This window comes from Microcebus murinus, chromosome 6, assembly GCF_040939455.1.
Source record: "Microcebus murinus isolate Inina chromosome 6, M.murinus_Inina_mat1.0, whole genome shotgun sequence".
In the NCBI taxonomy this organism is placed as follows: Eukaryota; Metazoa; Chordata; class Mammalia; order Primates; family Cheirogaleidae; genus Microcebus; species Microcebus murinus.
Window position 1 is genome coordinate 33,260,917 of NC_134109.1, and position 26,685 is coordinate 33,287,601.

General features: G+C 40.7%; 2 protein-coding genes across 3 annotated transcripts in view; one reads left to right on the forward strand and one right to left on the reverse strand.

Moving 5' to 3' along the window:
• Positions 1 to 1,652: 1,652 nt before the first annotated feature.
• VTI1B (vesicle transport through interaction with t-SNAREs 1B) lies at positions 1,653 to 22,122 on the forward strand. The gene is made up of 6 exons (XM_076003926.1): positions 1,653 to 2,172; positions 11,631 to 11,689; positions 14,568 to 14,759; positions 17,726 to 17,899; positions 19,384 to 19,445; positions 21,821 to 22,122. Exons 1-6 carry the CDS (start codon positions 2,058 to 2,060, stop codon positions 21,915 to 21,917), a joined length of 699 nt encoding a protein of 232 aa, XP_075860041.1. The 5' UTR covers positions 1,653 to 2,057; the 3' UTR covers positions 21,918 to 22,122.
• ARG2 (arginase 2) overlaps positions 22,089 to 26,685 on the reverse strand; it is a 34,292-nt gene continuing 29,695 nt past the window's right edge. For both annotated transcript variants that reach the window (XM_076003925.1, XM_012781121.3), the window contains 2 exons: positions 25,545 to 25,681; positions 22,089 to 22,557 (listed from right to left, as the gene is read on the reverse strand). In XM_076003925.1, coding sequence (XP_075860040.1) covers positions 22,352 to 22,557; positions 25,545 to 25,681 — 343 coding nt within the window. In that variant the 3' untranslated portion in view covers positions 22,089 to 22,351. The remainder of the gene's footprint in view (positions 22,558 to 25,544; positions 25,682 to 26,685) is intronic.

Below are 26,685 nucleotides of genomic sequence, written 5' to 3' on the forward strand. Positions count from 1 at the left end.
GTAATTAATTAGAGTCAATTTAATAATCTTACATTTCCTTACATTATCTTGGCAAGATTCAAATGTCTATTTGCCAACATTTATTTTATTTGGAGAACTTTTATCAAAAGTAATGCTGCCAAAGGAAGTCTGAGGAGTTGGTAATGTTGCCATGACTTGTTTGGAATATTTTAGTATAAGAGTTTGTGATTTCTTGGACTGACAATTATATTTTAACTTTGGTGGGGGAAAGAATTATAGGACCACAGTCTTTACTTCTCATATTTGTAAGTTACTAATCTTTTGTTGAACTTCTTTTGACCATTAAACTATAATATTTAGAAATGGTCATTTTATGTAAAATTTGGAAAATTTGATAATAGTGCAGTAGAATAAATGAATTAATTTTTTATTTAATTTATATTGAACTGTCAATGACAAATAAAAATTCTTTTTGATTATTTGTTTTTATTTACCAGAATAAAAACTAAGAATTAAAAGTTTAATTATAGTCAAAAGAAAAAAACACTTTTCATCATTACAGTTATGCAATTATCTCTCATTCTAAAGGGTAATTTGTTCCAGAGTCTAGCTACAGTACGATCTAAATTCACAAGCCATTAATTTAAGTTGTAATTTGATAATTCATTCACCCATATCCCACTTTTTTGACACTGTTCAAAGATCACTTTTTCCACATTTCTTGATCACCCCATGCTATGTGTTATCTCTCCTTTTTGTACCTGCCCTTTATTTCTGTACTGTGACAAGTCCCACAGCATTGTGTTGTGGGACTTAATCACAGTACACTGCCACTGACCTCAGACTTTGTCATCTCTCTATGCTCAGCGTGAATTAAGAGCTCAACAAAAGTGTGTTGAATCAATGGTCAGTTAACTCGATCTAATAAAAATGAGGGCCCTTAAGATATAATCACAAAGCATTTTCCCCTGAATATTCTCATATTTTTTAATATACATGGGTAGTTTAAGTATTGAGCTCCCAACCAAACATTTGAGAACGGGCTCCTTGAACAAACCATCAAATCAGTGAAAATAAGAATTTATACCCATGCAGTGCTGGAAAGGACTTGGTAATTGGTAACACATTACACTTAGCGGCAGATGAGACCTGATGAAGCCTGGTCCACCTTCCATACTGTATTATAAATTACCCAAGGGCAGAAAGTAAATCTGTTTCATTCACCAACATATGCCCAGATTCCTGCACAACGCCTACACTTAACAAACACCTGTTGTGAACAAACGCACCAGGCAGTCTAGCGCACTAGGCAGCCAGGCCGCTAGAGGAAGAGTGCTTATGCCGCCTGGGTTCCATTTCTGAAAGCGTGGGGAGCCACCTGACTTCCCCAGTAAAGGTGCTTTACCTCCGGGGGCAGGCGGGCCCCTGGCCCTGTTATCCTTCTAGGGCTGAAAGCTAACGTTTAGTCAGGACGCGAAATGAGGAAGTCAGGGTGGCAAAGCAAAGTGCGATGATAGCGAAGACGACGTCTAGGCGCAAACAGGTGCTAAACCACCGCCCACCAGGGCGACCCCTGGCGGCAGCGGCGCTGGCTGAACCAGCCGCCCTGGAAAACGTGCGCTCCCCCGGCGAGTGGGCGCGTTCTCCGGACGAACTACATCCCCCGGCATGCAATACGGTGCCCGCCCCTCTCCTGCCGGTGGAGCCGGGGAGGGAGGCGGCCAAGCTGCCCGCTTCGTGGGTCCCCTAGGGCCCTTTCGCTGTGCGCCTTTCTCAACCGCAGAAGGGATATTTCCAGGGTTCTGAAACTGCCGCTCGCCTCGGCACAGGACTCACCCCCAAGAGACGCCTGGGCAGCACAGCACGCGCGACTTTCTGTCAGGCTTTCGCGCCCGGCGCTCCCTCAGTGACAGGCTGGAGGGGGTGGGCGTTCCGACTCGGGAGGACCCCGCCGCGGCCCCGGAAGCGCCTCATCCTGGGCGGCGGTCGCCTGGCGGTCGCCGTGATGGCTACGGGGCTGGGCGGCTGACCGCCGGGCTAGGAGCGGGCCCAGCGCCCAGAATCTCGGCGGCCGCCGCTCGAGCGCCGCCTGCGCCATGGCCACCTCCGCCGCCTCCTCGGAGCATTTCGAGAAACTGCATGAGATCTTCCGCGGCATCCATGAAGACCTACAAGGGGTGCCCGGGCGGCTGCTTGGGACGGCAGGGACAGGTGAGGCTGGGGGTGGGCCAAGCCGTGGAGAACTCAGCCGCGGACCTTCCTCCCAGACCCGGGCCCCCTTCGCTCCTTATCCTCAAGACACGCCCCCGAGGGCTGGCTGGGTCCCGGTGCCCAGGACCTCCCTGAACTGAAGGCGTGTTCAGGAATGGACGGCGGGTGTCGTCTCCCTGGATGCCTCCTTGGCCAGTAAAATTTTCTCTTTTTCACTGTGACAAGAAGAGCATAGGGGTTCTTAAATCTGCGGTCCTGTAGTTCAGTAGAATGGGTTTCTTTTGTAGCTTTTTGTATTTTACTCATTCAAAAACGTTATTTTCATGGAAGGTCTATAGTTTTCACTATACTTAAAAAGGATCTGTAGCATAAAAATGGTTAAGAAACCAAAAAAAAAAAAAATCATAACTTATGGGTAATGGTAAATACTAGTAAATTCTACTTATGGGGTTAGTCTTTAAAACTAGAATTGTGGAGTTTAGATGTGGTCTTGTTTTGAAATTTTTTTTCTGTACCTTGCCTTCCTTTTTCTTTTTATTATTATTTTTTTTCTTTTTTTAATTTTAGAATATTACAGGGGTACCAATCTTTTGGTTACATGGATTGCTTCTGTACAGCTTGAGTCAAAGTTATAAATGTATCCATCATCCACATAGTGTACATTGTACACATTAGGTATAATTTTACCCATCTCCTCCTCCCACCTGTGTGATTTCCATTGAGCTTTACTTCCATCTATGCACAGGAGTGCTGATAAGTTAGTTCCAATTTAATGGTGAATGCATGCAGTATTTGTTTTTCCATTCTTGCAGTACTTCACTTAGGAGAATGGTCTCCAGTTCCATCCAGATTGTTGCAAAAGGTGAAAGCAAAAGATTCCTTGAACTCACATAGTTTCTGGGGCTCCAAAATCTGGGAGCATCTTAGCTGGGTGGTTCTGAATCAAGGTTGCAGGACAAAGTTGCAGCCAAGCTGTCATACGGGGCTGCAGTCATCTCAAAGCTCAACTGGAGCTGGAGAATCAACTTCTAAACTCATTCATGTGGTTGCTGGCAAGCTTCAGTTCCTCACTGGCTGTTAGCCATAGACTTCAGTTCCTCAACACGTGGGCCTTTCCATAGGGCTGCTAACAACATGGCAGCTGGCTTCCCTATTTATTAAGTGGAAGTGGATCATCATAGAGGTCTTTATCCTCATTCTCTTCATGTTGAGTAGGCTGCTGCAGTAAAGTCATCTAGTATATATATCTACATTGAGACTTTGTTTTGAATTTTCTTACTACTTAGACTATTTACTGCTTCTTAATTTCAAGGTTCAAGTTGCTGCAAGCTCTGTCTGAAAGAGCTATACTTTTCTAGCCCTAAATCTGCTATAGTTCTTGACCTCTGGACAAATAGATTTTCATGGCAACGAGAAGACTTTGTTTTTACTTGAGTCAGAACTTGGACCAGGTGTGATGGCTCATGCCTGTAATTCTAGTACTCCAGAAGGCCAAGTTGAGCCTCCCAGATCGCTTGAGTTCAGGAGTTCAAGACCAGCCTGAGCAAGAGCGAGACCCCCATCTCTACAAAAAAAAAGAAAAATTAGCTAGGTGTGGTTGTGCAAGCCTTGTAGTCCCAGCTACTCGGGAGGCTGAGGCAGGAGGATCACTTGAGCCCAGTAGTATGAGATTGCTGTGAGCTATGATGAAGCCACTGCACTCTAGCCCCATTTACAGAATAAGACCCTTTCTCAAAAAAAAAAAAAAAAAAAAGAGAGAGAGAGAACTTATCCAAGGTCATGTCAATTTAATGACTCTGGAGAGAATGAAATTCATGTGTGTATAATTTATCTTTATTGAAAGGCTGCTGTGTTGTCAGGCACTGTCCTAGGTGCTGGTTAATATTGCAAAATACAGTTAAAAAAGACACACAAATCCCCATTCTAGTGGGTGGGTGATAATATGTAAATATTAAGAGAATGTTAAGAGCAATACAGAAAAATAAAGCAGGGTAAAGGAATAGGGGATGGCTGGTCCAATGGTAGTGGGTTTTCAGAACCTGTTAACTTAGTGTCACTAAAATTGGTATAAAATCCCACTGCTAAATTTGGCTTTAAAAAAAAAAGGAATAGGCGAGGTGGCTTCAATTTTAAATAGGGTGGCTGTGAAAGGCTTCTCTAAGGAGATGGCATTTGAGCAGAGACTTGAATAAAGTGAGGGAGTAAATCATGCAGAAATCTGAGAAGTGTCAAGAGGAGGGGATATCACTGCAAAGGCCCTTAAGCAGAAATGAGCCTGGTGTGTTCAAAGAAGAATGGGAAGGTCAGTGTGTTTGGAATGGAGTGAGCGAAGAAGAAAGGTAGGCAGGGGCAGATCAGGTGGGACCTCATAGTCCATTGGGGAAGGTTTGTGCCTTTTATGATGGTATGCAGTCAAAAGCTATTGAGCAGGAGTGTGATGAGATCTTATGTGGTTGAAGAGTAGACTATATTTTCAGTCTGCCCCTAAATTCATTTTTGCAACATCTTTCATTTCTGTAAGGCTAAATAATGTAAAAGAGCATTCCATTTTGAAAAATAGAAAGCTGAATTAGTTATTGCTATGGTTTGACTGTCCCCTCCAAAATTCACATTCAGTCCACAGCCATGCTACCCTGAATGCGCTGACCTCTTAACCTCAGAAGCTAGGCAGGGTCAGGCCTGGTTAGTACTTGAGTGGGAGACAACCTGGGAAGACTGGGTATTGTAAGCTTAAAAACATTGAAATTTAATTGCCATTGTGATGGTATTAAGAGATGGGATGTTAAGAGGTGATTAGGCCCTGAGTACTCTGCCCTCATAAATAAATGAATGCCAAGTAGGTTCATTATTGCCATGGTGGGTTACTATAAAAGTGAGTTTGCCCCTCTCTTGTTTACTTTCTCATCCTCTTGCCCTTCCACCTTCCTCCACTGGATAACCCATAGGAAGCAGGAAGAACCTCAAAAGATGTGGGCCGGCCAGGCACGGTGGCTCACGCCTGTAACTCTAGCACTCTGGGAGGCCAAGGCGGGTACATTGTTTGAGCTCGAGTTCGAGACTAACCTGAGCAAGAGCGAGACCCCGTCTCTAGTGAAAATAGAAAGAAATTAACTGGACAACTAAAAATATATAGAAAAAAATTAGCCAGGCATGGTGGTCCATCCCTGTAGTCCCAGCTACTTGGGAGGCTGAGGCAGAAGGATCACATGAACCCAGGAGTTTGAGGTTGCTGTGAGCTAGGTTGATGCCACAGCACTATAGCCCAGGCAACACAGTGAGACTCTGTCTCCAAAAAAAAAAAAAAGATGTGGGCCCCTCAACCTTGGACTTCCTAGCCTTCAGAGAAATAACATTCTTTTCCTTATAAATTACCCAGTCTCAGGTATTCTGTTACAGCAAGACAAAACAGACTAAGAATTATATTCACCTGTTGTCTAACCTTCTCATTCCTGCCAAGAGGGCAATCAGAAAAGTGTGAATTTCTACTCAAGCACAAAATACCTCTGAGTTGCTGGTAATAGACTTAGTTGTTTAATGGATAGGTAAATAAAGTATACATATATTTCCACAGTTATGATAAGAATTCAACAGCTTTATCTCCTTATTCACTACCTCATTCATACTGTTAAATATTTGTTGAATATATTAAATTTAATTAAGAAACATACAGGGCCTTGTCTCTGAATCCACTTTTTCTACTTTGGAGACCACTTCATAAATTTTAATGCCCATCATGAATTAGTAGGCACTGCATAATGTACATAATACAGTCCTAGCATGTAGCTTATACTGGTGAATTTTGTTTTTCTCTTAAGTCTTCCTACCTAAGAACTCACTTTCAGAAACAATGGTCGTTCCTATTTATTGAACCCTTACTATGTTTGGCACTTGCTAAGTCCTTGTTATATGTACTATCTCTTTGAACCCTTTTAAACAACCCTATGAGGTCAGTAGTCTTACAATCCCTATTTGCAGATAAGGAAACAGGTTGAGAGGGTTGCTTTTAACTTCTAAACTGTTGTCAGTTACAAATAGAAAATGTAGGTTGTAGAAATGCCACAGTGAGGTGCCAAAATCAAATTAATTGCATATTTTTGAGCTCTTGATTAAACTGCAGTTAGTTCCACAGCTCTGCTCTTAACGGGCCAAGATCAGTCATTCTTAGGCTGGTAATTCAGACCCAATAAAGAAGAGAGGCCACCCACCTTGGGTGAACATTAAGGTGGATTATCTTTAGCTCTGTTTTTCAGAACTGACTGTTTCCATTTTATTTCATGTCCAGGGAATGGTGTCACCATCCCCCAGTTTACCAAAGGAAGCAGAGTCAGTCTCAGAGTGAGTCAGTCTCTCACATTTGACTGGTTTGGGAAGGCTTGTGGGGTGGGGGATAGTGGTGTTTGCAGTGGCTCATTCTTGTTTCTGGTGCCCATTCTACCCACGATGCAGTTCTGTTGGGTTTTTGTTTTTTTAAGAGACGGGGTCTCAGGTCAGGCTCAGTGGCTCACGCCTGTAATCCCAGCACTTTGGGAGGCTGAGGTGGGAGGGTCTTAAGGTCAGGAGTTTGAGACCAGCCTAAGCAAGATCAAGACTCCCATCTCTAAAATTAAAAAAAAAAAAAGAAACAGGATCTTGCCCTGTCACCAAGGCTGGAATGCAGTGGTATGATTATAGCTCACTGCAGCCTCAACTTCTCAAGTAGCTAGGAGTACAGGTGCACACCACCTTGCCTGGCTAATGTTTTTATTATTTGTAGAGAATGGGGTCTTGCTATGTTGCCCAGGCTGGTTTCTTTTTTGTTTTGTTTTGTTTTTGAGACACAGTCTCACTTTGTTGCCCAGGCTAGAGTGAGTGCCATGGTATCAGCCTAGCTCACAGCAACCTCAAACTCCTGGGCTCAAGCAATCCTTCTGCCTCAGCCTCCCGAGTAGCTGGGACTACAGGCATGCGCCACCATGCCCGGCTAATTTTTTCTATATATATTAGTTGGCCAATTAATTTCTTTCTATTTATAGTAGAGACGGGGTCTCACTCTTGCTCAGGCTGGTTTCCAACTCCTGACCTCAAGCAATCCGCCCGCCTCAGCCTCCCAGAGTGCTAGGATTACAGGCGTGAGCCACTGCGCCTGACCCTTTCTTATTTTTTTTAACAAATTATACCAGTTGCTAAAGACTATATCCTGGGAGCACAAACATACCCATGAATTGTATATGTAATCTATAGAAGCATTAGATTGGGAGACAGGAGACTTGCATTCCAGAACTAGTGCTGTCACACATTTACTCCTGTGACCTTGGGGAAAGCACTCAGTTTCTCCAGGCTGTAGTTTCCTCAGCTGTTAAGGGAGAGTTAGACTAAATGTTCTCTGAGGCTCATCTCAGCTCTAACGTTCATTAGATTCACAATTCTGAGACTAATACATAAAAAGCAGCTATTGATCTTTTCACCTGAGTAGGGATCAGCCTCTTTTGAACCTTTAGATATCTGCCTCACTGGCTTCATTATCAGAAGAATGATTTCAAAGGCTTTTGGTTTTTGTTTTATATCTGAGGAGTTCACAAAGTCACAAAGGATCTCATAAATGTAGTGAAGTTCTTCATATTGTTTTCAAAACAGTTGTATTTCTTTTAAAAGTATATAAGCTATAGAGCACTAATCAGAGGAAGTATGTGTTTTATGAAATCATGTAAAAAGTGGAATATTCCAACTCCAAAAAGACTGAGCATAACTAACTTCCCTAACATAGGGAAGTCAGTGATGATAATAGAGGTCCTGTGGGCTACCTTTTCTCCCCCTACTTTCATTTATGTAGTTACTTTCCATGAATTCTAGAATTTGCCTCTTGAGAATGCAGATTTTCATACCCATTAACAAAAGAAGAATAAAGGAGGAGCCTTTTAACATGGTTGTAGAAAAATCAGAGCTGGGAAGGGAATACAGGTATGTGTATAGTGCTGCTTCTTATAGTCTGGCTTGGAACAGGAGTGAGGGTTCTTGAGTTTGAAGATGTGCAAATTCAGAGGAGTGATGAAACTCAGCACTTTTGTAACTTATTACCAAATAATATGATGATACTGCTCCATGGAAGTTGCCATTCTTGACTGCAGGTATTGTTTCACTGCTGCTTAAGAACACAGGCCCCTGGCCAGCCGCAGTGGCTCATGCCTATAATCCTAGCACTCTGGGAGGCCAAGGCAGGAGGATTGCTTGAGGTCTGGAGTTTGAGACCAGCCTGAGCCAGAGAAAGACCCCATCTCTACTAAAATAGAAAAAAATTAGCCAGGTGTGGTGGTATGCATCTGTAGTCCCAACTACTTGAAATGGGCAGCTGAGGTAGAAGGATAGCTTGAGCCCAGGAGTTTGAGGTCATTGTGACAGTGACACTGTGACTCTAGTCCAGGCAACAGAGTGAGACTGTCTCAAAAAAAACTCAAAACATAGAACACAACTCCCCAGGAATGGTAACAGCTGCTTTGGTGCTTATTTCAGTTACACCACGATGGTAAGTTGTATACCATTTGCCATGGCTGAACTTTCCCCTGTCTTTTTTAAAACAACAAATGGAGTCACAGGTTTTGTGAGCAATGTGGAGAAATAGTTCATCTGGAATGCCTTGTGTATATTAAGGGATTGTCACATGGCAGTGAGACACAGTAAAGGGGGTGCTGTCATTTGTTCTTTCAGGAAGTACACCTAAGGAAATTTAAAGTTCTAGAAGCTATGGACAAAGTAGAAAAGACAAAGTAAATGTCCCTGTTCTAGAGGAGTGTGATCTCAGATTGGGAATATAGAACATACACATTCAAACTGATTTATGATCACTTAACCACTTCAGTACCTCGATCACCGGCCGGGAAACCTTGCCCATAGCCAGCACTCATAGTCCCCACAATAGTTTGTGCTGTGCATTGACGATGAATCTGTTTTGCTCTTGTGTGATGAGGAAAGCTTTAAAGCACTGAAAGCTTGTTTTACTTTACAGGCAGCTTTACTTGTAACGTAAATCAGAATAGGTAATATATACATATATGTTTATTTTTAAATGTTCACAATTTTGATAAATGAAAAATTAGAAAAGTCATATCACGGCTGTCGGCTGTAGTTATTGTGCGCTTTTATCTGTGGCTGTTGACTATAGTTGACACTCATACCGAAGTGGTTAAAAAGCAGCAGACAACTGATATATTAGATGCTGTTATGATTAACGAAATGTAAATCCATATAAAGCATTGCAGTAACATTGCATCTTATCTGGGGCTGGGTTAGAAAGGGCTTAAGATGAAAATCAGGGTAGACAAAATTATCCAAGAAAATCTCAGTACGGCATATTGAGTACCCACATGTCATCTCTCCAAGAACCCAACTTATCTGCTTGCTTTGGCATTAGAAGAGATTGCTCTTTCTTCAATTGATGGAAGAGGCAGCTTGTATTTAGGAGTCACATTGAATGAAAAATGCATAGCTTAAAGGACCATATTCCCATACATGCTACAACACAGATGAACCTTGAGGACATTATTCTGAGTGAAATAAGCCAAATACAAAGGACAAATACTGTATGATTTCACTTCCATGATGTACCTAGAGTAATCAAATTCATAGAATGGGGGAGTTAGTGTTTAATGGTATGAAGTTTCCATTTCAGATGACAAAGTAGTTCTAAAGATGCATAGTGGTGATTGTTACAAAACAGTGCAAATATACTTAATGTCACAGAAATGTACACTTAAAAATGGTCAAAATGGTAAATTTAATGTTATGTATATTTTGCCACAACTTCAAAAAAAATAAAAGATTGTATCCGCATAATGCAAAGGAAATCTCAAAAGATGAGCTAAAAAAATATTGTAAGCAATGGTAATTTTGTGGTAATAAATATGTGTAGATTTCTAGGTAGAACATTAATTTGGATGTATACAGGTTTTTAAAGAATCATTAAGCAGTAGAACTCTTAAAAACAAGCTTCTCATAAATGGGGCTAATTTTTGCTTGTTAAGATATGGAAGGATGACCCACTTCCTCATTTTATAGCCAAGGAAGGAGGTCAGGTCCCAAAGAGATGAAAAAAGTTGTCCATACAGAGGCAGGCCCAAACCTGGCACCAGAACCTAACCCCCATTACTGACCAGGGTTTTCCCCCTATACAAATGTTTACCAGGTGACAGATTCCAGTACACCCTTCACAATTTTTGCCAAGTCCAAGTATCTTTTTAGGACCCAAATAAGGAGGGAGTACCAAGTACTATTACTTGTTTTCTTTTCTTTTCTTTTTTTTTTTTTTTTTTGACAGAGTCTTGCTTTGTTGCCCAGGCTAGAGTGAGTGCCATGGCATCAGCCTAGCTCACAGCAACCTCAAGCTCCTGGGCTCAAGCAATCCTGCTGCCTCAGCCTCCCGAGTAGCTGGGACTACAGGCATGAGCCACCATGCCCAGCTAATTTTTTCTATATATATTAGTTGGCCAATTAATTTCTTTCTATTTATAGTAGAAACGGGGTCTGGCTCTTGCTCAGGCTGGTTTCGAACTCCTGACCTCGAGCAATCTGCCCGCCTCAGCCTCCCAGAGTGCTAGGATTACAGGGGTGAGCCACTGCGCCGGCTACTTGTTTTCTTTATATCAACTTAATTCATGTAAAACACATTTGTTTAATACATAGTTATTTAAAAAGGAAATTATGTATTTTAAATGGAAAACCTGTATAATCTATAAATGATCAGAAAAAGTACAGTGAAGGCAAAATAATACTCTTTTAGTTAGATGTTATTGCTTTGAAGCTGAAGGCTGTTCTATTTTTGTTTTAAGGGGAGACTGGTAATTTTTAGATATTAAAGACATTAGCATCAAAATGACATCATGGGAAAGGCTAAAAGACAACTGAAAAGGGAATGAAATTCTCACTATTGAGAGTCATTACCTATGCCACCTCCAGGGAGAGACAAGTACCACACCATGCAGCCTCCCAGTGAGCAGAGTAGGTGGATTTTGAATCTGTTTTGCAGAAAATTAGTGAATAAAGGTTTATACAGAAGAAGTGATTCACCTTTGGGATGAAGGTAGGGACGGGGATTTTAGAGAACCAGTATCAGTAAACATTCTTACTGTTGAAAGTGTGCTTGGTTCCTCAGGATGAGGGGAGAGAAAAGGTTGAGAATGACTAGCTTAGTGCTTCTTAGTAGGGATGCTATTGGCTTTGGGGACCAAATAATTATGCAAGACTGTCCCAAACATGGGTTGTCTTGTTCCCTGGATACTAAATATCCATAGTAATACCCTTCTCCTCTTCCCTCCCCCTCAGTCTTTGTGATAACAATTCCCCTTGCATTTCTAAATGCCTTTTAGGGATGATAAGTACAACCACCCACAACTTGGGAGGAATGGGAAGTTTATTCTAAACAGAGGAAATGGCCTTTACAAATGTATGGAAATAGTAATGGATATTTGAAACTTACCTATTTTTTCTAGAAGAGAAGAAGAAGTTGATCAGAGATTTTGATGAAAAGCAACAGGAAGCAAATGAAACGGTGAGAACTTAGAGCATGTCTTTGTTTCCTCTTCTATCTGGTGTTGATGTTTTCCAGAAGTAATGGTATGACCTGATTACAGATTAATTGTTCTGTTGATCTTGATTTTGACTATTTCTTACTATTAATAAATGAGGCTAATTGATGGGAATAGGTGTTGAGGGGGGTTGACAGACACAAATGGGGAAAGCTTGAAGACTTTCCTAAAATAGGAGTCTTTGATAATATATTCCTGGACCAGGTGTGGTGGCTTACACCAGTAATCCCAGCACTTGAGGAAGCTGAGTCAGGGCAGTTGCTTGAGGCCAGGAGTTTGAGACCAGCCTGAAGAAGAGTGAGACCTTGTCTCTACAAAAAATAGAAAAACCAGCTGGGTGTGGTGGCGCAGGCCTATAGTCCCAGCTATTTGGGAGGCTGAGGCAAGAGAATCACTTGAGCCCAGGAGTTTGAGGTTGCAGTGAACTATGATGATATCACTACACTCTAGCCTGGGAGACAGAGTGAAACTCTGTCTCAAAAAAAAAAAAATATATATATATATATATGTGTGTGTGTGTGTGTATGTGTATATATATATATATTATAATATATATATTATATACATACACATATATATTATATATTATAATATATATATTATATACATACACACACACACACACATATATAGCTAGTGTGAGTAGTAAGGGCATTCTCATATCTTTACCCAAATGGTTTTTTTTTTTTTTTAGACAGAGTCTCACTCTGTTGCCCAGTAAGTGCCGTGGCATCAGCCTAGCTCACAGCAACCTCAATCTCCTGGGCTCAAGTGATCCTCCTGCCTCAGCCTCCTGAGTAGCTGGGACTATAGGCATGTGCCACCATGCCCGGCTAATTTTTTCTATATATTTTAATTGGCTAATTAATTTCTTTCTATTTATAGTAGAGACGGGGTCTTGCTCTTGCTCAGGCTGGTTTTGAACTCCTGACCTCGAGTAATCCGCCAACCTCGGCCTCCCAGAGTGCTAGAATTACAGGGTGAGCTACCGCGCCCAGCCCAAATGGTCTTTTTAAATCTCTTTTTAAGACCTTTTCATTAAGATAGGTTATTGTTCTTTATTAAATTTATTGCCACAGAAAATTAGCTCAGAAGTGATTCTAACCTTGTTCCTTTCTGTCTTACAAGACAGCATAGTAGCTGAACTTGGTACCTCAGGCAGAACATGCATGAACAGGATGTGTTCCCATTCAGGACCCAAAGCTTGTCAGAAGTTGGTTCAGGTTGCTAAGCAGTTTAATAATTGCTTCCTTTTAACCTGTGGCTTTTCTTTAAAAACAATTTTTTTTCCCTCTAACCCTTTGGAAGCAAGAGTCCTTCTAATTCCATCTCACTATGCTGTAGCTTCAGCAAATCCATTAAGATTGGGGCTAAAATCCAGATCCCTGGTAGTACTCCATGGAAATAGTTGCCCCTAAATTTTGCTGCCCTAGAACATACTGAGAAGAAAAATTCTTTTTAGGCCAGAGAACTTCCTTCTTGCTTGTTGAAAGTCAGCTTCCCAATTATCCCAATGAAGTTCTGACAAGGAAACTTATCTGCATCCTTTTGTCTGTTCTGCATCTATTTTAAGAACAACTAGGCCATCAGACTGGTAGCTATCTCCTTCATAATGGAAGTACTAGAAATTTTATTAATACATGCACAGCTGTGCATATCCATGATACCTGTTATGTAGCCAGTCTCCTTGTTCATTTAAAATCTTAGTAGCATTTTAAAAATCTCTTAGCTACAGCTGATTTACTTGTTGGTGCTCAGATTTTTTTTTTCTTTGAACTTAGCAAAATTAGCAGTCCTACTCTGGCCATCTCAGGCAGTGGAAAATAATTAGGGCCTCTTGTGAACATGTCTAGGTGTTAGATTTTACTTATCCCAGAAAAAATGGAAATCTGATTCTGCAAAGCAACCTTCTCTGTGGGCCCCTGGTTATCTCCGATATGGAGATAAACAACTGATTTTCAGAAAGAGGAGAAGAAAAAAGAGAAGAACCTTGATGCCAGACCCCTATCATTTTTACTATAGTAGACTTCAAAGAGCTTCTTTTTTTTTTTTTTGAGACAAGGTCTCACTTTGTTGCCCAAGCTAGAGTGAGTGCTGTGGTGTCAGCCTACCTCACAGCAACCTCAAACTCCTGGGCTCAAGCCATCCTTCTGCCTCAGCCTCTCAAGTAGCTGGGACTACAGGGATGCACCACCATGCCCAACTAATTTTTTCTGTACATATTAGTTGGCCAATTAATTTCTTTCTATTTATAGTAGAGACAGGGTCTGGCTCTTGCTCAGGCTGGTTTCAAACTCCTGACCTCAAGCAATCCACCCACCTCGGCTTCCCAGAGTGCTAGGATTACAGGGGTGAGCCACCAGCGCCCAGGCTCAAAGCGCTTCTTGATAGCAATTTTGAACAATACCAGGCTGAAAACTTGGAATATTAAAAAGAGTTGATAATTTGAAGATTTTGAATCCTGACTCTAATTGTGTAATCTTCAGTAGGTTTCTTTAAGTCTTATGTATGAGGTAGAGAAAGTATTTCCTACCATATTTATTTGTTGTGAGGATTAAATGAGAGAATATATATAGAAACATTTAATAAACTATAAAGTGCCTCTGTTAGTTTTTTCATTCATTCATTACATATTTTTGGAGTGCCTGCTTTGTGCTTTCTAGGTACTATTCCAGGTACCAAGAATGAGGTAAACATGCCAGACATAATCGCTGCCTCGTATACTGTATGGTTGAATACTTATTTGGGGTGGTCTGTGGTTTTATTAGTCCAAACTAGGCATATCCCCAGATGAGAGAGGGAAGAACCAGGCCATCTACTCACTACGTTTTGCCTTCCCAGCTGGCAGAGATGGAGGAGGAACTACGTTATGCACCTCTCTCCTTCCGTAACCCCATGATGTCTAAGCTTCGAAACTACCGGAAGGACCTTGCCAAACTCCATCGGGAGGTGAGAAGCACACCTTTGACAGCCACACCTGGGGGCCGAGGAGACATGAAATATGGCACATACGCAGTAGAGAATGAGCATATGGTAAGCTTTAGCTGTTTTATTTTCTTCAACGGCTTGTGGTACAGAATTAACCATATTGTGGAGTATAGTTCATGTTATCAGTGCATCATAGACTTGTTTTTTCCACTCTTATCCTTTTTTCTGCATCCAATTCCCCTTCTCCCTTGGGGTACCCACTCTATTTAATGCAGATCTTTCCAAACTGTATGCACATTCTTTGTGTCCTTAATATATAAAAAATATGTTACCTATTCTTATTTCTGAATTCTGACCTATTGATCTAATTTCTTCTTGAGCTTTTATTGTCATATATAAATTTTAGAATCACTTTCACAAGTATGCTTAAAACACTCATCTAGGTTTTTAATTTATCAGAGTATTGCTACAAAATTAATCCAGCTTTCCTTTACCTTAATGTCAAGATGGCCCAACAACTGAAATACAATTGAGAATGCAAGATGTTTCTCAAGAAGGGGCTAACACTTTATTCTGTTGTAATGGCAGGTGAGCCACGTTGCCTTTCTAGCCTTCAGATTTATAAAATTGGGCTAATTGAAAATCTATATTTTGAAACCATCTAAAGAAGCTGGAAAGTTAAAGGAATTAAATAAAACTTCACAAATATTAAATTTAATGGGCTGCATTTGGATTATATTCCACAAATAACAGTACAAAGTAAAAATTGCTTGGCGAGTAGTGTGGAAGAGAAATGGAAAGGGCTCCACCAATACAGACTGAACATACATAGAAAGGCTAGTAATACAATTTTAAACAAATCTTGTTTCACGATGCATCCTGATTATAGTCTTAAGAGACATTCAGGGCCCGGCGCAGTGGCTCACGCCTGTAATCCTAGCACTCTAGGAAGCTGAAGTGAGCGGATCGCTCAAGGCCATGAGTTCGAAACCAGCCTGAGCAAGAACGAGACCCCATCTCTACTAAAAATAGAAATTAATTGGCCAACTAAAAATATATAGAAAAAAATTAGCTGGGCGTGGTGGCACATGCCTGTAGTCCCAGCTACTTGGGAGGCTGAGACAGGAGGATTGCTTGAGCCCAGGAGTTTGAGGTTGCTGTGAGCTAGGCTGATGCCGTGGCACTCTAGCCAAGGCAACAGAGTGAGACTCTGTCTCAAAAAAAAAAAAAGAGACATTCAGAATGATACTGGCTTGACATTGTTTATGTTAAAACTAGATATTTTGAGAATGATGCAAACTTTTCAAATGGACACACAGATCATTACAAATCAGAAGCAGATATAAGGTGACTAATAAAAGTGGACTGGAAAATGGCAGGCAGGTGGAGCTTGTTAAATGGGAGTTGTGAATGTGACTTTGATTATTTTTTTTTTTTTATTTTTTTTTTTTTGAGACAGAGTCTCACTTTGTTGTCCAGGCTAGAGTGAGTGCCGTGGCGTCAGCCTAGCTCACAGCAACCTCAAACTCCTGGGCTTGAGTGATCCTTCTGCCTCAGCCTCCCGAGTAGCTGGGACTACAGGCATGCGCCACCATGCCCGGCTAATTTTTTTTTATATATATATCAGTTGGCCAATTAATTTCTTTCTATTTATAGTAGAGACGGGGTCTCGCTCTTGCTCAGGCTGGTTTTGAACTCCTGACCTTGAGCAATCCGCCCGCCTCGGCCTCCCAAGAGCTAGGATTACAGGCGTGAGCCACAGCGCCCGGCCGACTTTGATTATTTGTTACCAAAAAGGAGAGGATAAGTTCAAGTAATTTTGCTTTAGAGTTTATTAGTTTCGGAAATTATAAAAATATACTTTAGATATACTTAACACCTTCAGTAGGATTATTGTTCCAAATCTGTCTAAGGTTGATTTATGTGATTGTATTGTCTTTTCCTGCTTTCTTTAGCCTAATCAGTTGAAAATCTGCATCTTTTGTTTTTAAAAACTTTCTTCTTCCTTTGAGCTAACATAACTGAGTTTATTTGAACCTCAGTCAGTGGTTTCCTCATCCACTGGTCTGTATTCCATTTATTAAGTGAAAATGCTTCTTGTTACTGCTGCTCTGGGAATCCATCCTTTCACTTCTTGGTAGCATCCTATTGCTAGTAGTCACCTGCTCTGTAATATGCCTATGAGCTGGGCCCCTTTTGATTGTATATTATGTGCTTTGAATAGCTAAGAACTTAGAGCTGCCCCCATTTGTCAGTGGTTGTTAATTCTGGCCTGACAAAGGCTACTTTTGTCCTCATGCTGTCTGTATTTAGGATTATAAGTGGAGTAAAATTTCGGTGAGAATTTAGAAAATTAAGGCACTTGGGAAATTAGGGCAGCTGGGGAAGCGTACTCCAGCCCCAGATACTACCTTCCCCAAGAGTAAATCACTAGTGTGGCAACTGTGAAGTTTTTGCTTTTGGGTGTAATTGGCCGGAGGTGAAACTATTTTGGGGGTTCACCAAGAGTACAGTCACAAGTGTTTTCCAGAATGTGGTAGAGTCTTAGACTTACAAATGATTTATATACTGAGAAAGTAACTCATTCGTAGTTCCTCAATCCTCAGTACCAGTCAAGTGGGAATCTTCAGTGAGTCATTTCTAGGGCTGCAAAATTTAGTTGGTTTACTTGCAGCACTGAAGTTACAGGCTATATGCATCATCAGGCAGCTCTTGCATCTCCCAAATCTGAGCTGCTGTTTCTCAAAAGTTCCTGGTCCAAGAGGTACATGGACCAGTTCAAATTCATCACAAACACAGGGAAAGTGCTCCAGTGTTTTTAATCCATCCTTCTTGCCTTGCTGAAGTGTAAAAGAGCAGTGGAATGGGAGGTGTTGTGATCCTGTTGATTTGATTCCAGGTTTTGCTTTGGTCTGTGGTCTTGTAGCTCATTAGCATCTTTGGTTCTATTTTAAAAGTAATGGAAATTATTGCTCACTACATCCCCTTACACAAGGAAGGTCATAAGGAATGTGTTGGCAGCCAGTTGATTAGGGAAGAAGCCTAACATTTCCCTTCCATACTCCTCTCAGAATCGGCTACAGTCTCAAAGGGCATTGCTACTGCAAGGCACTGAAAGTCTGAACCGAGCCACCCAAAGTATTGAGCGTTCTCATCGGATTGCCACAGAGACTGACCAGATTGGCTCAGAAATCATAGAAGAGCTGGGGGAACAACGAGACCAGTTGGAACGTACCAAGAGCAGAGTAAGTCTGGGCAGATGGGGAAAGTGGCAAGAGTGGATGCCATACTGAGACCAGAAGCTACAGCAGTTCTGAATCCAGGGAATAACCTTCTTTAGGTTCTTACACTTTTCTCAATTTTTAGTTTGCTTAGCTGAGAGTTTTCCCATAGAAATAATGTTGCCCTTAAGATTTAGACATCATTGGAAATTTGTTTTAATGAAGAAAAAGACTGAAGGAATCTGATTTCTGTGTTTGTAAGACTGCAGCCACTTCATCCTTATTCCTGTATTCATTCTTTGGCAAGAGAATAATTTATAAAAAGGCACTTAAGGATTCAATGCTACCAATCTTAGATTTTAATTTCTTATACCACTCAGTTTATAGATTGATAAATTATAGTTAAATCTTGGACTATAACCCTTTATTGTTACCCCAGGTAAGGATCATTGTGGGAAGAAAACAAATACTTAGGCCAAATGATCATTATATCGGGGACCTCTAATCTATCACTTTAAGAGGCTCTGAGAAATAACTCATTTTAATAGTAACTCATCTTCCTTTCTATAAATGAATTAATATACATAGGAATTTAAAAAATAATACAATTTGTCAATGGAATGCTATATTCTTAACATGAGGCAAATCAAAATGAAAAACAAATGCTATAGCCAAGATTTGGACAGGAAAATACTAGCTCAGTGTGGGGATTTGAGATTTTCTTATACATCTTAATAGCTACAGTTCTCCATTGTTAAATCAGAATGATACCCTTCCCTCTTCAGTGAAAATTAACAAAATACTAAATTCAAGGCAAGCTATAGAGAATGCAGCTTGCTTAGCAGATAGTGTGTGTTTTGATTTTTGAACATACTAGGTAGATTGTTTAAATTTAAAAGCCAAGCAATGAGCTGAGAGATCAACTTATCAAGGCCACTGGGGAATGGGAACAGATGGCAGGTCGCCATCTGCAGGAGGTAAAATACCCTCTAGCTATCTAGATTATTATACCCTCCTGCTATTAATCGAAAGGGAAAAGTCCAGGGGGGGGTCAAATCCTTTTATAATTCAATGTATTTGTCTCTTGAAGAAAAAAGATAACCAGATCTCAAAAGCAGTAACTCATCAACCCATAAAACAACTCAAGAGGCTTTCTTGGAATTTGGCCGATGAAATTCAAATCTTAAATTTCTCAAAGTCACTTCACTGGCTGGGTACATTTGAAGACTTCCTGTTTTGAGTAGCCAAGGTGAAAGATTAGCTCAGTCTCAGAAGTCTGTCCCCACAACAACCTTTGGATACAGTGAATCCTAAGCGTACTTGATTAATATGCTAAAGTATCTTGTCCTTTCCAGGTTCTTCTGCTTATACTCAGAAGTCATCATTTAAATTGGTTAGATTTCTTGGAGTTTTTCAACATACACCCCCTTAATTTAGTTTAGGAATATTCAAATTGTAGTGTTTACTTTTGGAAGACGGGTGAAATAATTGCTATTTTCTCTTCTCAGCTGGTAAACACGAGTGAAAACTTGAGCAAAAGTCGAAAGATTCTCCGTTCAATGTCCAGAAAGTAAGTTTTACAAAATTTCTCTTAACTCTTAAAACAGTAACTTACAAAAGTCCTAATACAGGACCTCAGCACTTAATACCATACAGTCCCCTTATACTTAATACCACCTCGCCAATCAGAATAAAGGCATATGGGCTTGTATAGTTAAATATGTAAGGATAAAACCTTTGTTAAAAGTATATACTGCTCTCACTTGGAACAGTGGAAAATTTCTCCACTAAAAGGACATTTAATCCCAGCTTACATTCCTTAGAGAAGACAGCACATAGCAATAATAGAGTTTTATTCCTTGAAATATATTTGTAAAAACTTGATTAGAAAACAGTTTTCACTGCTACTGCTTAGTATTTGCTTTTGGCTCTACTTGCCTTTCATAGGAGTCATTTATTTTTCGGGAAGTTCTGTCTTGTTAGTAAGAAATAGGCTTTTATAAAAAACTTCGAGTTGTCGTCACTGTTATTGGGCAATGACTGAGCCCAGATGCAGCAGAACCTGCCTGTTCTGTCAGATTTCCCAGAGGACCATACACATTGCTTCATGCAGGCATTTTGAAAATAAATTCCAGAGAAACAAAAGCTGGTTCAGAGCAATAGTGGAATTCCAGTGCATCCAAAGGGTAAGGTAGCTGATGTTCTCCTTTATAGAGCCACCATGGTTCTTACAGTTGGTACACAAGCATTTGCCATATATCAGCTAGTTATGGCTTCATTTCTCAAGAGGCAGGATTGACTTCTATCAGCCCAGCAATCGCTTTGTTCACTTTCATTCAGCTCTCTACATAAGTTATGATAAATAACTGAGCTTTTTGGGGATCAGTATTTTTTTTTTTGAGACAGAGTCTCGCTTTGTTGCCCAGGCTAGAGTGAGTGCCATGGCATCAGCCTAGCTCACAGCAACCTCAATCTCCTGGGCTCAAGCAATCCTTCTGCCTCAGCCTCCCGAGTAGCTGGGACTACAGGCATGCACCACCATGCCTGGCTAATTTTTTTCTATATATATTAGTTGGTCAATTAATTTCTATTTATAGTAGAGACGGGGTCTCGCTCTTGCTGAGGTTGGTTTCGAACTCCTGAGCTCAAATGATCCACCCGCCTTGGCCTCCCAGAGAGCTAGGATTATAGGCGTGAGCCACCACACCTGGCCAATATTTATTGACTTGTGCTAACTGCCACCAATAAAGCAGTCTTTACCTCCCGCCCCCCCCCCCAAAAAAACCATAATGCCTGTGTGCAATGGCTCATGCCTGTAATCCTAGCACTCTGGGAGGCTGAGGCGAGAAGATAGCTCAAGAGTCAGGAGTTCAAAACCAGCCTGAGCAAGAGCGAGACCCCATCTCTACTAAAAATAGAAACAAATTGTCCAACTAAAAATATATAGAAAAAATTAGCTGGACATGGTGGCACATCCCTGTAGTCCCAGCTACTCAGGAGGCAGAAGGATCACTTGAGCCCAGGAGTTTGAGGTTGCTGTGAGCTAGGCTGATGCCACAGCACTCTAGCCCAGGCAACAGAGTGAGACTCTGAAGTTAGGGGTAAGTGGTCAGTATGCATGACCTTGGCCACAGGTGGCCAAGCATGAAACAAAACTACAACCTAGTCATAGAACTAGCAGGAGGGATGGAGTTTTCCTAAACAGTGGCAAATTCCTTGTGGAACAGGTAGGAATCTATAGTAAACATGAGAACCAGAGGTTGGATTCTTTGTGTAAATGAAAGATAAATTTTTTGATGCTCTTATACTAACTTTATAATAGAGATATCCATTTGAGTTTATAGGACAGCAGAGGAAGAAATAGAGGAGAGAGAGTAAGAAGGGAAGAAGTTTACAAGGGATTGAAAAACATTACTCAGGCTTACATATCTTAAAGCGGGACTATCCATGAGCTGGATTTTGACACTAGAGAGTCTGCCCCAAACCCTTCTCCCAACATAGGCTCACTGCTGTAGTATGTAACTGCTGTGGCTCTATATGGTTGGATAAATGAGATTGTATTTCTGCTACTGTGAAATACAATTCACCTTGATTTTAGAAATGGTATACTTTTTCATATATATATATATATTTTTTTTTTTTCTAGGTTAACCCCCTCCTTGTAGAAAATGTAACTACTATTTGAAAATGTTTGAGAATCAAGAAACTGTTTTTATGCTTTGGTATTTATTGTCCCAATTTTCAATTTCTGTGAGGTAGACAGTGTTATCTCTAAGCTACAGCTGATGAACCTTATGTTTACTTACCTATTGCCAAGTGGCTGTGTGATCAAACAAAAAACTCATTTTACCTCACGATATCTAGCTTTGGTCCCAGGTCAAACCACATGGTATTAAGGAGGTTATCCACACTTCTGACTGCTCTCCACTTTTCTTCTCTTTGTAGAGTGACAACCAACAAGCTGCTGCTTTCCATCATCATCTTACTGGAGCTAGCCATCCTGGGAGGCCTGGTTTACTACAAATTCTTTCGCAAGCATTGAACTTTTTATAGAGAGGGCTTTGTGGACCAGAACTTTGACCCTGTGAATGAAGTGTGTTGCTGCTGTAGGCTAACAGTTCAAGGATGCACTGTGCAGCCAGACTGTGGGAGGAGGGAGGAAGGATGGAAAGCCACTTAAATGTGAAGGAACAGCAACAAGACCAGTATGATATACCAAGGTAATAAATGCTGTTTATGACTTTAAATTTACATAGTATTACAACATATTAATACCCCTGAACTGCCAAAACCCAAATACATTTACAGTAGTATTATTGGTCACCAAAATAGAGAGGGGAAACTTTACAATTGTGAAAATGTGCAGATGTTCTCATTAAGGCAATATTGACCTAGGAAACCACTTATTATCTGTTTCCTCAAATGCCCCGCAACTCTGGAATGCCCACTGTTAAACATGTCAATGCACAGTATTTCCTAAATTCTCACACATGCTTCATTTTCTGATTCATCTGGTGAACTGGGAGTAGGAAGTTGGTCATAGACAATGTGTCCTCCTTCCCTTGTCTGACCAAAACTTGAAGCAATCACATCCACTGCCAGGCTAGCCGTAGCCTTCGCCTCTTCCTCTGAAGTGGCTAGCTGAGGATTGACTTCAACAAGATCCAGTGCTGACAACAACCCTGGAAGAACAATTACAAAATCTCAGAAAATTCCCTAGCTGTTACTCTCAGTGAGGTTCATCCCACCTGGACAGGGAGAAAAAGCCAAGGTAAAAACAAGAGTCATTTTCTACTATAAAACTATCTTGTCAGGAAGCCCATTGCACCTCATCCTCTTGGCTAAGTTAAAATACTAGTATACTAGAGTAGGCTTGAAAGAAGTCTTTAAAAATCATCCTTGTTCAACTAACATAATAGGCATAGCTATCAGGCTTTCTGGAAAAGGAAGGGGCTTGGTGAGGGATGCAGAGGTTTCCAACTTGCTTCATGTGTGCCATCCCCAGTATGACTAGGAACCTTCCAGATGCCTGCCTAGAAATAGGGAAATATTAAGACAAAGAAAATCTCCTACTTCTTACTAGCCAGAACTCCACTCCCACTTTTGAACTCTAATGCTGTATCTGTTAAAGCACCACATCATTTGCCCTGAAACTTAGTTATTACTGCAAACCTTATTCTCACCCCTTCAAGCTTGAGCTCTGAGGGCAGGTACCACATCTGACACATTTATTTATCTTAGAGCAGACTGACCTAGTATCTTATACTTGATCAAGGGAAGATTCAGCCATATGTTGATTAATTTGGACTCCAGTTACCTTCCTTGAGAGTTTGATAACTTGTTCCAAAGTTCTCAGCACTATTCTTTGGCCTGGAGCAGGCTGAGGGGCAGGGAAGATTAAACCAGAGAGCCTATTCACACCTGCCTTCCACTCCCCTACCCCCCCTACATGCCTCACTTCTAGAGAATTTAACTTTTTAGTTGGTTATTCTAGGTGAAGAATCATCTGAACAAACTAGCATTCAAGAATATAAGTATCTGAGAATATTTAGAGTAGCTCTAAAGTCTGGAAACATAGGTGAATATATCTAATGGTTTATTGATATTATCTTCTAATACATGAAATGCTCGATGCCGTCACACCTGGTCAGCATGTCTTCCCTTGTTAGCAATGCATAGTCAAGTGCACTGCAAAACTCTAATGAACAGGCATTTTACTGTAGCATTTCCATCATTTCCTGCACATAGACCTGGGTCCCTGACTAAACTTCTGATTTCTACTAACTAAACCTGTACTTTAGCATACTCTAGTAGTAATCAAGAGGGTTTGCACTATTAAAAACATACATATATTACCTATGTTTCCAGAACTATTGCCACTCTGTAAATTAGTTTAAGCAAATTGCTTTATGTATCTGGTTGATAGTGTCATGGCAATCTTTAGGAATAAAATCATACTGCAGGCCGGGCGCGGTGGCTCACACCTGTAATCCTAGCACTCTGGGAGACCAAGGCGGGCAGATTGCTCAAGGTCAGGAGTTCGAAACCAACCCGAGCAAGAGCAAGACCCCGTCTCTACTATAAATAGAAAGAAATTAATTGGCCAACTAAAATACATAGAAAAAATTAGCGAGGCATGGTGGCACATGGCCTGTAGTCCAGCCACTTGGGAGGCTGAGGCAGTAGGATTGCTTGAGCCCAGGAGTTTGAGGTTGCTGTGAGCTAGGCTGACACGACGACACTCACCCTAGCCCGGGCAACAAAGTGAGACTCTGTCTCAGAAAAAAAAAAAAAAAAATCATACTGCAGCAGGGGAAAGGAGGGATAAGGCATGACCACTGCCACATCTAACTGCTAGAGATTATTAAACCCCTGCTCTTAGTGGTATCATTGGGAAGCAAAGTAGAGGACTGAACTCCATGTTCTCTGGCCACTAATCCGAGGACCACTGGCAACATCTAATTGATCTGAGAATGAGACTTGCCAGTGTCATATATTATAGACAAGTACCATTTTCCTTTCTGTATTGCCTAAAGTTCTAGCAGGCTCCAGAGCCAGTGAGACTGTTTCTCAGTGCAATTTCTGTCCCAGCTAGTCAAGAGTTTCCTGTTACCCTGGACCTTTGGATATGAGATCTCTATGCTTCTGTCTATACCCCAGTTTCATGAGATGGTTACTGAAGCAGTATCATGTGGTAGTTCTTTAAATTTTGGAATGAAAGGTTATTTAAAATAGCTCTAAAATCGGAAGCTTTCTGACAGAAATGGAAACTGTTTGCAAATAAGTATGAGAACCCCTGTAGCCACTCTTGATAACTCAGAATTCGTCTTACTATTTCTGTCAGCCATTCATCTAACTCTATCCCCTTATTAAAGATTCTATCAAACAAGCTCTAGTATAAGACTTACCCTACAAAAAAGGAACCAAGATATTGTCCAACTTGCCGATATCTTCAAGAGAACAGCTTTAACTCCAAATTCCCAACTCCCAGTGAAGCAGCCTCTATCTGTTCATTCATTCAGATACAGAGTCTCACTCTGTTGCCCAAGCTTGAATGCAGTAGCATAGTCAGCTCACTGCAGCCTTGAACTCCTGGGCTCAAGTGATCCTCCTTGCCTCAGCCTCCCAAGTAGCTATTTAACTACAGGTGCATGCCACCATGCCCGTCTAATTTTTGAAATATTTTATAGAGATGGCATCTCACCACATTATCCAGACTGGTCTTAAATTTCTGGCCTGAAGTGATCCTCCTGCCTTGATCTCCCAAAGTGCTGGGATTACAGGCACGACCCACTGCCCAGCCAACCTCTTAACATTAAAGTAAAAATTATAGCTACTTGGCCTTGTCTTCTTATCTTAATCTACCTTTATATAACTCAGACACAGGGAACTGCATCAGTGTGGCAGTTTATTCTTATATTTAATAAATGTCTAAGTAGACACAATTTTGTATTCAATATTACCTTACCATGGATTGTTAAGAGCTAGGTCCAAATATGCCTCTAAATGATTATATCCCTTTATTAGCCTAACCATATGATTATTAGCTATAAAAGTTGAAGGAAAAAGTCTACAAGGACATGGAATAGTAGAAACAACCTCCTGTAGGCAAGAGACTTCAGCATGTTTACACAATAGTTAACTGGCTGCACGCCTGGTTGCTACATACCTGTATTGTGTATTTCCTCAGTAATATACATGCCTTCCCGATAGGTCAGTCCCCCTACAACAGGGGTTCCCGTGGCTGGAGCCAGTGTAGGGTCAAATGCATCAATATCAAAACTCAGATGGATTGGCCTTTGTCTTCTGGAAAGGAAGAGGATAAGAGAATACTTATTTGGTTGTGCTCAACCTTCCTGTGGTTTGCAACTCCTTGATTTTTATTGCTGTTGGTCCTGGTAACTGTTAATAAAGCTGTTAATAATATTTCTAGGTTTTCTATTTCAGGAAGTTACTGAGATTAGTATATTAACTTCCTACATACCACCTTCATGATATTGTTATTTGTTCTGCATGCCTCAAACATGCTAACTCCAATTTATAATTCTGGTTTATCCTGGGCGTTAAAACCTCTTGCATGAATAACTGTCAATAGAGGGAATTCTTCACTTCCATATGAGATTGAGCTCTGATACATTCTAATTTATGTTGGCTTGATCTGGGTTACAGTTGCTGTTACTCTCTGAATATAATAGCAGCTGACTTAACTATGATTTTATGTCTGCAATCTTTTTTATTTTTAGTGATTTATTTATTTTTATCCATTCACATTGACATCTATGTCTGCAATCTTAACATCTTCCAATTCTAACTTCAGTTTAGCCCAGGTGTCCAATGGCTGAAACTAACATACAATACCTTATGTCAGATAACTAAATTTCTTAACAGCTTAAAAATGACATACTACTAGGTAGTAATTCTGTCATTACTCACCGTAAAGACTTGGTATTGGGAAAATGCTCTTAAAGCTAACATTTGATTGGCATTCATCTGCCATCTTTCTACACTACCAAGATTTGCTTGATATAAAACTCAGGTGAAGCAATAGTGAGGCAGGGAAGAATGGGACATTTGGAACAATGAATGCTTCTCATCTCAAAAGACAAGCCTGTCAAATGGAGCTGAAGAGAAATTCATGAGAGACAGATCTGGGCGATGACTTAAAGGAAACCCCCTCCTAACCCCAGAGGAAGAATATGTTCTATGTTTCATATTATGTCTTTCTGAACTATTTGAAATTTTTATATGTTTTGCTTTTGTTTTAAAAGTAAAGCTACTATCCTCAAGAGACAGGCAAAACTCTAAGATCA